Source organism: Dipodomys spectabilis, unplaced genomic scaffold, assembly GCF_019054845.1.
Source record: "Dipodomys spectabilis isolate Male_0828 unplaced genomic scaffold, ASM1905484v1 ptg000187l, whole genome shotgun sequence".
In the NCBI taxonomy this organism is placed as follows: Eukaryota; Metazoa; Chordata; class Mammalia; order Rodentia; family Heteromyidae; genus Dipodomys; species Dipodomys spectabilis.
In genome coordinates, this window is record NW_024870864.1 from 10022634 (window position 1) to 10034737 (window position 12104).

The window sequence follows — 12104 nt, forward strand, 5'->3', positions numbered from 1 at the left end:
ACGCAGGGTGTCTGAAGGACTGACTGCCTGGTTTGCTGCTAGGGAACCCCACATGCTCATTTTAAAGACAAAAGTTCTGCTCAGAGATGATGGAGAAATTACAGTAATAAATGGTTTCGGTGTGTTTTGCTGTGGCTGGGTGTTACCATGGGTGAATGCTAGAATCATATCCAAACCACAACATAGATATTCTCAACTTTCCCACCCACACAGAAACGGTTCAATTTACATTCTTACAAGTTACGTACAAAAACTCATTTTCCCCACACTCTATTCAAACTCATACATCAAACTCTTGCTCTCTCATTATCTGATAAATAAAAAATATATGGGTGAATTTTTAATGTGCACATGAGTGAATCAAAGCATTCTTTCATGTCTATTAGACAAACAATTTCATTCTAGTTCTCTGTTGGTCTACTCATCTTTCACTTCAGTATTCTAAGAAAGTTCTTCACATCCTAGAGAAATTTGCCTTCTTTCTCTGCTGTAAATTACAAATACTTTTGCTTTTGGACTTGTTTACAGTAAGTTACCTTTGACAGTAAGGATAAAGCCCTCATGAATAGGATCCATATGCTTCTAAAAGTCCCTGGACAGCTTGCTTCCCATCTACACAGCTATAAACTAGGAGCCTCACCAGAAACCAAGCCTACTGGACCTTCATTTGGATTTCCAGCCTCCAGAATAGTCAGAAGTAAATTCTTGTTGTTTAACTGACCCCCAGTTTCTGATATTTTGCTATAGCAACTTGAACTGAATGAGAAGAAGAAAATATAAATGGCTAATAGCCCCATGAAGAAATGTTCAACATGCCATAAAGGAATTGCAAATCAAAACCACACTAAGACTCCTTTTCATCTCTGTCAGAATGGCAGTCAGCAAGAAAAGAAACAACAAATGCTGGAGGATTTAGGGAAAAGGAACCTTCATTCACTGCTCATATAACTACTATGGAAATCAATATGGAGGGTTCCCCAGAAAACTAAAAATAGACTACTTATGACCAAGGCATACAACTTTTGGACATAAACCCAAAGAAGTATAAAATGCAGATATAAGAAATATACCTGCATACCTATGTTTCTTGCAGCACTTTACAATAGCCAAATGATGTAATTAGATAAGGTACCCAATAATGATGAATAAAATAGATCTAACATATACACATATACACACAAACTGGAATATTACACAGAAATAAAGAAAAGTAAAATCATGTCATTTTTAGGAAAATGGATGCTACTGGAGATCATCATATTGAGTTGAGAAAAAGCTAATAGGAAAAAAAAAACAAGCAAAACAAGATACCCTGTTTTTGCTCAGAGACCTAAACACATAATACATATTCATAGACACAAACATAGATATATGTCTTGTATACATAACTATACATGTATAAACACAGAACATAAGTTCAATTAAGGAACTACTTAGGAGTAAAAAGGGAAAAGAAAAAGTGAATAACTTTTTGTAATAAATTACAAGTACAGAGGAAAACAGTATACAGACCTCAATTAAAGCTGTTTATTAATAAGGGGTTGGGAGGAAGGGAAAGAAAACCTGGCTGTGTTGGGGGTAGATACATTAGGAGGAAGTTGGATTAATGAGAGTAAAAGAAGATGAATATGGCTAAAATAGATTGCCTGCATGTATGCAAATAAACAATGAGGAAATGGAGTTATGGCTGAAGTGGTAGAGTGTTAGCCTTGAGCAAAAACCTCAGGGACAGCACACAAGCCCAGGTACCAGGACTAGCACAAGGGAGGGAGGGAGGGAAGGAGGGAATGAGGGAGAGAGAAAGAGAGAAAGAGCGGGAGAGAGAGAGAGAGAGAGAGAGAGAGAGAAAGGGAGGGGGGAGGGAAAGGGCAAATGAAGAAAGGAAGGAGGGAAGAAAGGAAGGACAATAAATAAACTGAAACTGTATTAGGAGGGAAAGGGAGAGTGATAGAGGAAAGAAAATTAATTAGATTACATTGTATACACGTGTGGAAATGCCACAATATGACCCTTCCCATACTAACAGATAAGAAGTGGTGGTGTAGTTTTTTCCAATTTTTATTCCCTTCCTATAGAAAAAGGGAGTAATTAGTTCACAGCATTATTGGTCATAAACAAAAGGGAGAAGCAACTCAAATGCCTATCACAGGTGACCTGGATAAGCAAAATATGGTATTGTGTCCATAAAATATCCTTCTTCAGAAAAGAGATTCTGACATATATCACAACATGGATGAATCCTGAAGACATCATGTGGAGTCACAAGCCAGTCACAAAAGGAAAACAGCATGCCAAAAGCCTACAAATACATAACCAAATACTCAACAAGGCAGCCCTACAAATCCGAAAACAGGAGCCAGGAGGGACAAGCCAGCGCCAGTGACAGGGCCTGGGAGGTGCCCCACACTTGGGGTAGGGAAGCAGAGAGAGCAACAAAAGACTGAGATAGGGAAAGTCAGAGTCCCCACGCCCTCCTGGAAACTGCTAAGAAGCTGGCAATTGTACAAGGACAGCAGTGGAAAGTGGAAGGAGAACCACATAGACGCTCAATGCCACCCCTGGACAGTGCAAAACAGAAAATAAAAAAAAGAAAGCAAAGCCCAAATCTAGGCATCGAAGTTGCTACTGGGAAATTCAGATGATTATTATTGTATTATATTGTGGTGGTGGGGCTCTTCAACTCAAGTGGAGTGGTCTACCACTTGAGCCACAGTGCCACTTGCAGTTTTCTGGTGATTATTTGGAAATAAGAGTCTCATGGACTTTACTGCTGGGGCTGGCTTTGAACCACGATCCTCAAATCTCAACCTCCTGAGTAGCTAGATTATAGGAATGAACCACTGGTGCCTGACTATGCTTTTTGGTTTTTTTACTACAGTGCTTTATAATGGTGCACTGTAGAAAGTTTCTCAAAGGTAGGTGAGTCATGAATTTTATATGTAACCCAAAGGGTCTTCAAGGTGATTTCTACAGAAGCTAAAATCCCAGAGGATTGAGGTTTGAAGCCAGCCTGGATAGAAAAGTCTATGAGACTCCATCTCCAATTAAAATGCCAGACAGAGGCCTAGCTCAACTGCTGAGCAAGCAAGCTCAGTGAGAGCAAGTTCAAACCCTGGAACTGGAAAAATAAAAATAAAAATAAGGAAAGTGGTACTGGTTAGTACTAAGTTCTTCTGAGGAGAAAAAACAAAGTTTTCCAGTGTCACACAGAGTGCCTGACACAGGGCAGGTCCGCAGCTATTTTCCTTGGTGTCACCTCCTGAGGCAGGTTAGGCACACGTCCATGAGAGAATACTAGGCCAGAGAAGTAGCTGGACCAAGCTATAAATCCTACCAGGATATGAACTTCCCATGGGCACCAATGGGCCTGAGGTATGTTAATCAAAGAATCTGGTGTGTGGGGAAGACAATCATTACACAGTAGTATGCAGGACGAGCTGCAGACACACATGCAGAGACAGATCAATCCCACAGCAGTGTCATGCGGGATGCATGCGGGAGAAAGGTCATCCCACAGCAGCACACAGGATGAGCTGCAGGAGCACAGAGGCGGCTGTCAAAACAACTCAGGGAAAACAGAAGAAGGTTCTAAATGCCTTCATAACAACAGAACTGAGACTAAAGACTGACCTGAATAGACTTGTGAAGAAGTGTCTCTATAGCCCAGGTATGAGTGTAGAGCAAAACAGGGAGAAAGCAGCAAGCAGCAAGAAGGAAAAAGAAACAACACAGAGCTAGTAGATGGGACAGAAAAGGGGCTCGTTGCTTCAAGTACTATCTGTGCATCTACTCTTGGAAAAAAGAGTAGAGGAGGAAAAAGCAAAAATCAGATAGAATACTGAAAGCCTCTATATAAGAAAATGTTACAGACTTAGAGTGCAGCGCACGTGATGTGTGTGTGTGTGTGTGTGTGTGTGTGTGTGTGTGTGTGTGTGTGTGTTCTCGGGTGTGTAATGAAGGGTGGTGTCTCCCCATGTACATCATGGCCCTTGAAGGACCTACATGGTGAGGGGGCACTGAACACAACCCCTCTTTACAAAAGAACATTAGCCAGATGCAAACAGTGCAGGAGATCTGACTCCGACCCTGTGTCTGCCCCCCAAGCAGGGTAAGGCTGCCACTACTGCCCTAAGTGCAAGTGAACCTCTGTAAGTGCCCTGCACAAAATCTGGCCCTGCACTGACAGTCACTCTTCTTTTTGCTTCTGCTGCCCCCTGCTGGATGCTCAGATCAGTTTTCTTCGGCAACAGTAAAGAACACAGGAAAACTTCATCAGTGTTGACAAACAGATAAAATACCTTCTGTCCAACCCTAGCAACAAGCGACACACCTTCTTTGTTAAAACCTGCCCTGCTAGATATAAAATTCAATGTCAAAATCTGCCCTTTCCTTTGCAACTGAGGCCTAAACATATCTTCTGTCCAACAGTATTCCCAGAACTAACTTTATTCTGAGAACTTTTAATGACCAAGTAGTAAGTCATATGAAGTGCATGCACACATCAAGATTATGTTTAATTAGTCTCAAATAATAGGTAGAGTAACCTAAATGTGCCAACATCTGAGTGAGTAGCAATTTCTGCAAAGTTTGATTTCTATCAGTTATATTTAAAACACCAATTACTCTTTTTGTTGTTGCTGGTCTTGGGGCTTGAACTCAGGGCCTGGGTGCTGTCCCTGAGTTCTTTTTTGCTCTACTACTTTGCCATAGGTCCACTTCTAGTTTTCTGCTGGAGATAAGAATCTCATGGACTTTCCTGCCTGGGCTGGTTTCAAACCACAATCCTCAGATCTCAGCTTCCTGAGTAGCTAGGATTACAGGTATGAGTCGCTGGTGCCTGACTTACCAATCACACTTTTAAAGGTAGTTTCTTATGCATATTTTCTCCTAGGGCTGGTATGAGTAGTGGCTCATGTCTGGAATGCCAGCTACCCAGTAGAGGGAAATTGGGAGGGTCATATTTTAAGGCCATCCCAAACCAACAAGCTGGATTTCAAGGTGCACATCTATCATACCAGAGATACAGGAGGCCATACATAAGCAGGAAGGTTTTGATCTGAGATCAAACTGGGAAAAAAATGCAAGACCCTATCTGAAAAATAATTAAAAGCAAAAGAGGGGTGGAGGCATGGCTAATATAGTAGAATACCACCTTAATGTATACAATGTACTGATTTCAAATCCAAAGTCTCACCAAAAAAATTTTTTTCTCCCCACTGAGCATGCTGCTGTATGCCTATAATCCTAGCAGAAGACTGAGGATTCCTAAGGCAATCAATCAGCTGGGTTCCTGAAATCTAAGGACTTTGTCAATGTAATGGGCAAAGTACTTCTTACAAATGACAGAGCTCAAAATTTTAACTGAACCCCATCCAAACAAATACAAATTCTGAAATCAAAGACCAATTAACCCAACTTCATTCTTCCATTTATAAGAACTACATCATTGATTCTACTCAGAAGAATGTTGATTAGAAATACATTCAGCTTGGGCTGGGAATGTGACTTAGTGGTAGAGTGTTTGCCTAGTATGCATGAAGTCCTGTATTTGATTCCTCAGTACCACATATACAGAAAAAGCCAGAAGTGGCTCTGTGGCTCAAGTGGTAGACTATTAGCATTGAGCAAAAGAGGCTCAGGGACAGTGCCCAGGCCCTGAGTTCAAGCCCCAGGACAACAACAATGATGAAGACAAGAAGGAGGGGGAGAAGGAGGAGGAAGAAGAGGAGGAGGGGGAGGAGGAGGAGGAGGAGGAAAAAGAAGAAGGAAGGAAGGAAGGAAGGAAGGAAGGAAGGAAGGAAGGAAGGAAGGAGGGAGGGAGGGAGGGAAGGAGGGAGGGAGGGAGGGAGGGAGGAGAAATGCATTTAGCCTAACAAGGACCAGAATCACATTCAAAGTTGAAACCTGACCTATCTGCCATTGCTGTGCAACCTTAATGGAGCTATTTAGCTGCTCTGCAACCTGTTTCCTTGCCTCTAAACCACAGATATGTTGAAAGAAAGAAATCATAGAAAGCCATGTATAGACTGTGTAGAGTCTAATGTCGAATAAAGTCAATATATGTGACTTAATTCCAGATGTTTTGTAAATGGCATGCTTTCCTGGGACTAGTCAATTACCAACCTGAAATTTTTCTTTTGGAATGTTCCTCCGGGCTCCTTTCGCTAAAACCAAAGCCTCCTCCACTCTGTGGCTTGCTAGCAGATCCTGTATTTGTTTTTCCAGAGGCAATGGGACCAAGATATAAACTCCTTTACTTGTGGCAACAATCACTCTTCCTGGGAAGAAATGTAATATTACTGGAAAGGAAAAAAGCACTGCTTGCAAGAACTCATGCAGCTTTCCTCAGTCTGGATCATTATCTGGCTTGCTTATCAATTTCTCCAGTTTTGCCAATAGAATTCCTGCAGAAACTGTAAGTTAATGCCTCCTTTTCTCCTATAAACTTGTCAGGAAAAGAAACACTCTTAGAATTACATTTCCTTAGCATTTTTTAAATAAGTACTAGTAAATTTAAACTCAGTGTAGGAGATATGCAACACAGACTCCGCACAAGTTTCAAAGCTAGCCTCATACAAAATTTGTTAGAAATTCTTTTCCTTTCCTTCCAAATTAGTTTACATACACTAAGCTTTATTTCAATATTCTGAATGATGAAATATTTCATGCTCTCCTTCCCCCCACCCCAAATAGTTCCAAGTCTTGCTATTTTCTTTCTCATTTCTCTACCATCCTACCAGATCACCTGGCTCATGGCCAGCATCGTCACCTCTGTACCTGTGAAAGCCTCAGGTGGCCTGTGGAAGGGTCAAGACTACAATGCAAGACTAACTCCTGCTATTGAGCTTTCAAATTAAATTTGAAACTTTCAGCTAAGTATTAACTGTTCACAGGAAGCAAACAAGCTCATCGGCAAAGGTGTCATTCCTTGATTCCCCTCTGTACACACCAAGCACTGTGGCCCTACTCTGCTGCTGGGGGGCTGGAAGCTCATATTGGTGCTTGTTCACACACACCTTTCTACCAGACAGGTCTTCACATCACACTGCTTGCCTGACTCTTACACAACCTGAGTTTGGCTCAAGTACCATCTCTCTCATGAGGCCCTTCCTGCTACCTCCAGGAAGTGCATCCTCCTCTGCTCTCTTAGGAGCCTTATTCCATGTCTGTTGAGATATAAGCCATTGTAACAGTGCATTCGAGTGTCAGTCTCCCTGTAACCCTACAGTTGCTGCAGCTGCTGAGACACAGGGACTGTGTTAAGAATCATTCATTTGTGGATCTTCCATGCTCAGCATGAAGCCATTCCAAATGGGTCCTTAACATCATTTACTGCAGATGTATCAAAAAAAAGGTTTAATATGTAGATTTCATTAACATGTCTATGTCAACAGGTACCTTCAAAGTCCTGCAGGATATGGCCCTCCTTAAAGGGCAGGGTCTGTTTTTGCTGTTGATCCAACATGCTATGGACTGTGATGAACTCAGCATCAAGCGCAATGACATATGGGAAGCAGATGGCTGCCCCTACCACATTCTCCGACCAGTGCACGGGGGCCCGCTGAGAGATCCCAGCCACCGTTGCAAACATGCCTAAAAAAAAATCAGGACAAAAGCGTTAGCAAATATTCAAATAACACTAACTTCTTCCTAAAGATACATCTGAGTGCAGAATACCTCCTCCCCTGCTTATATTTCAAGAAAATCAATAAATCCAGGCATCTATTGCTCATGCCTGCAATTCTAGCTACTCAAGAGGCTAAATGTGAGGGACATGATTCAAAGCCATCCCAGGCAAGAAAGTCTGTGAGACTCATCTCCAAATAACCACCAAAAAGTCAGAAGTGGACAGGTGCTCAAGTGGTAGAGCTCCAACCTTGAGTGAAAAAGGTAAAGGACAGCACCAAGGCCCTGAGTTTAAACCTAAGTACAGCACAGAGACAGAGAAAGACACAGAAGGAAAAAAAGGAAAAGGAAAGAATGAAGGAATACACTCAGGTACAAATAACCCTATTGGACTTTGGCAAAGATAACTACCTTACCTAGAACGTCATATCTGCTTCAAAAATAACAAGGTTTAAAATGTTTCCTCTTAGCCAACATGCATTTAAAGTACACATCCTCATGGGGGGGAGAGGGAGGGAAGCCACTTTCAACCATATGTGATGCTTTCTTTCAGCTGGCTAGCCCTGTGTTCCAGTTCCTTGTCCCTCCCATATTCTCCCACACACTTACTATGTGCTCAGCACTCCACCAAGTGTTCTTTCGGGAACTGGCCATACACTGAGTAAAGGTTTAACTTTGCATATAACTGGGTATATTCCTTTACTATGGAATAGTTGTATAACCTACCATAATGAAGGAGTTTTACAATGCAAACAATGAACATGGTTTTACAAGGAAGCCTCATAGCTGAGGCTAATAGGACATGTCTAGGCAGGAAGATAGATGGATTAAAAATAATAAATCCAGACACAGATCCACTAGCATCAAGGAATAAAGCCATCTAAATAAGTGAGGAAAAGATGGCCTTTTCAATACTTTGTGAGATGACTAGGAAGCCATATAAAATCCATACTTTATGTAAGAAATGAGACTGTAAAGTAAGAAAACAGAGGTGAATTTAGAGGATGAGGAACTATTCCTAATGGTACCAGTCCAGAAGGAACTGAGAAGGGCTCTGGTGGCTGACTACTGTCATCTTAGCTACTCAGGAGGTTGGGATCAAGAGGCTCATGGTTTGAAGCTAGTCTGGGTATAACAGACTGCAAGTCTCCATTTCCAGCTAGCTAGCACAAAGCTTGACTGGAGGTTCAAGTGGTAGAATGCCAACTAAGTGACGCCCTGAAGTCAACCCTGACAACAGGAAAACCAATAATAATAATAATAATAACTTTAAAAATTGAAATATTTAAAAAATTGAAATGTTAAGATTATATTATATAAACTTTTTAAAGCAGCTTTGGGCCTGGCACCAGTGGCTCATACCATAATCCTAGCTACACTGGAGGCTGCGATTTGAAAATTGCAGTTTGGTGAGACAGAAAAGTCCCTAATTAAACACCAAAAAAGCTGGAAGTGGAGCTGTGACTTCAGTGCTAGAGAACTAGCCTTACCTAGGCCCCTGAGATCAAGCCCAGTGTGCATGTGCACGCATGCGCGCGCGCGCGCGCGCGCGCACACACACACACACACACACACACACACACACACACAGCGCCAAAGTGAAGCTACCATTTAGCTAAGAAAGAGGAAGATATATTGACATACTGTTTATAAGCTTTCTTTAAAAATGAAAGATAAACCCACAAAATACAGGTCATGAGTGAGAGAAGGAGAAAGCAGGTGGGCAGAACATACATTCATCTTCTTTTGAGTAGTCCTTGCTATATCTACCTACTTTAGAAATCTGTTTTATGTAATGAACAAATAAACAGAACTAATTTCCTGAAATCTGAAGGTAAAGTGAAGGGAATCAATGTAACTGCAGCTCCAGTTGTTGGCAAAACCACACAGAAGGGAACTAGTCCAAGTGACTTGAAACACAGCAACTCTTGATTGCTAATGTCCTAAGGACAAAAGGCACCAGCACCAATCAGCCTTTTCCCGGTAATTACATTGTGGGGACAGCAGGCTGGCACTGCAGTTCTGATCCACGCACTGTGGGGTCAATCAAAGCAATGCTTACAGGGTAGAAGGAAGTGGGATTTTTGATGTGTGTGGCTGAAAGGAGACACCAGGATGCAGATGGGTCCTCTCCACATGATGTTAGGATGGAGTTATCTTCAAAGTATGGACTTCTTGGCACTGACTTCCAAAATGCCTGGAAACCAGCACCCTGGCACCCAGAACCCAGGCTGTAACAGCAAGCTCCTGGGAGGAATGGCTGGAACTAGATCTAGGGTATCAAGTACATGAAAAGAACAGCACACACCAGAGAGCCAGGGAGCTATAGGATTTCTAGACAGTCAATGGGCTCAGGAGTCCACCTGAATAAGTCCTCAGGCACTGATGGAAACAGCACACCTCCAGCACTAAACAGTTCCCAATGAGGCTATTAAACAGACAATTGTAGAAGACAGAAGTGATAGCCTCATGCTGCCTTTTTATAACAAAGGACTTGGGGATAACCAAATAATCAAAGAGGAGAAAGTTTGCTTAACTGAAGCATTCTCAAGAATACACAAAGGAGGAACCCACAGAAACACAATGTTGCCCATTGGCAGACCCAATGGGTCTAGGCCATGACCATCAATAGCTTCCCTCAGCATGAAGGGATCTGAAAAGGCCTTGGGTAACCCCTGACAGAAGTACAGTTGTCTTGGCTCCCCACAAAGCAAGCAAAGAAAATCTCCTAATTACCCATTGCAAAATCCCCCACAGAGATCACAGGGCCTAGAGAAGCTCATTGAACAATACTAGGGGCCAAACCATCAAAAGCCAGAGTCTGAAAAACCATCCAATTTCGTCAGCTAAAAATTAAGGGAAAATAAAGAGGGAGAGGAGGAACCTAAAGAACAAGAAAATTAACATCAGATCTATGAACCAATGGCTACATAAGGCTTTGGTTGGAACTGCTACAAATATATGGGAAAAACACAAATACTTAAACATAAGTGTACATGTGTATTATGTACATCTATTATCCATGATAAAATAGAATAAACGCAACATGCCTTGTACATTAGATAACAAGGAACTACTATCATTTTTTAAGTTAGAATTAGTATTATGGTTTTCCTTTCCTGCATGGGTATCTGATTCTTTGAACTATATACCTTGTCCACAGATGAAATGCTAGGATGTCTGGGGTCTGCTTCAACATCAAGCAGGGGGAGTACAGCAGACAGATGTGTAAAGAACTGACAGTGACTGAAGGAGGGTGGTGGCTATCTCAGGTTTATTATACTATTCTCTGTACTGCGCTGGGAAGGTGGCTCAGTGGTAGAGGGCTTGCCTTGCATGCATGAGGACCTGGGTTCAATTCCCCAGCACCACATAAGCAAAAAGGAAAAAAGCCAGAAGTGGCACTGTGGCTCAAATGGTAGAGCACTAGCCTTGAGCTGAAGAGCTGAGGGACAGCGCCCAGGCCCAGAGTTCAGGCCCACAACCGGACCTAAAAACACAAACAAAAACTATTCTCTGTACTATGTAAGTTTATATAGCTTTCCATAAAAAAAACATAATAAAAAATCTGCACTCTTTTGAAGGAAAGCGTGGTCAGAGCAAATAATTTTTTCAAAAAGTAAAAATCTAAGCTGGGCATGGTGGCTCATACCTGTAATCCTAGCTACTCAGAATGAACAAGGTTCCAAACCAGTCAGATCAAAAAGTTCTTGGGACCTCATTACAACAGTAAAAGCTAGCCATGATGTCATGTGCCTGTCACTCTAGATAAGTCGGGAGGCTGAAATGAAAGGCTGAGATTGGAAGAATCATACATCGGACAAAAAGTTCATGAGACAACATCTTAATGAAAAAAGCAAGACTTGCAGTCAAAATAACAATTATGTATTCTGACCCTGACAAATGGAGCTTTGACTTGGTAGTAGAGCACCTGCCTAGCAAAGCCATCAAGAGACTGGGTGACCATCACTCATGGTTATAATTCTAGCTACTCAGGAGGCTGAGTTCTGAGGACTAAGGTTTAAAGCCAGCCTAGGCCGAAGTCTGTAAGACTCTTATCTCCAATTAACCAGAATAAAGCTGGAAGTGGAGGTATGACTCAATTGATAGAACTCCAGTCAAAAGTGAAAAACCTAAGCAAGAATGTGATACCCTGAGTTCAAGCCCCAGAATACTGGCAGAAAGAGGGGGAAAAAAAATCTTAGGAAACAGGCTTGTAAATGTTTATTCTTACAGTTATTTACCTAAATTTCCTCTCCACTTTGGCAAAAAAAAATACACCTGTCTGTGCCTAGTCTGTTTCTGTTCTACTGAATTCACATGCACTGGTGGAGCTGCAGCACTCACTAGTCATGAGACATTGGCCAACCACATGTGGTCCTGCCACAGTCTCACCACACAACCCAACAAGGCTTGAACTCGAAAGGATGTTTCAGTCCTCAGTAGATTTCAAATCTGACTGTGGTCAGCTCCTTCTA

The 12104-nt window shown here is 41.9% G+C and overlaps 1 protein-coding gene across 2 annotated transcripts in view; it reads right to left on the minus strand.

The window, feature by feature from the left end:
• The window catches only part of Tgfbrap1 (transforming growth factor beta receptor associated protein 1), a 64354-nt gene that overhangs the window by 24221 nt on the left and 28029 nt on the right, over window positions 1-12104 (minus strand). For both annotated transcript variants that reach the window (XM_042695518.1, XM_042695517.1), the window contains exons 3-4: window positions 7399-7593; window positions 6124-6278 (exon numbers count right to left, since the gene is read on the minus strand). In XM_042695518.1, the coding sequence (XP_042551452.1) occupies window positions 6124-6278; window positions 7399-7593 (350 nt within the window). The remainder of the gene's footprint in view (window positions 1-6123; window positions 6279-7398; window positions 7594-12104) is intronic.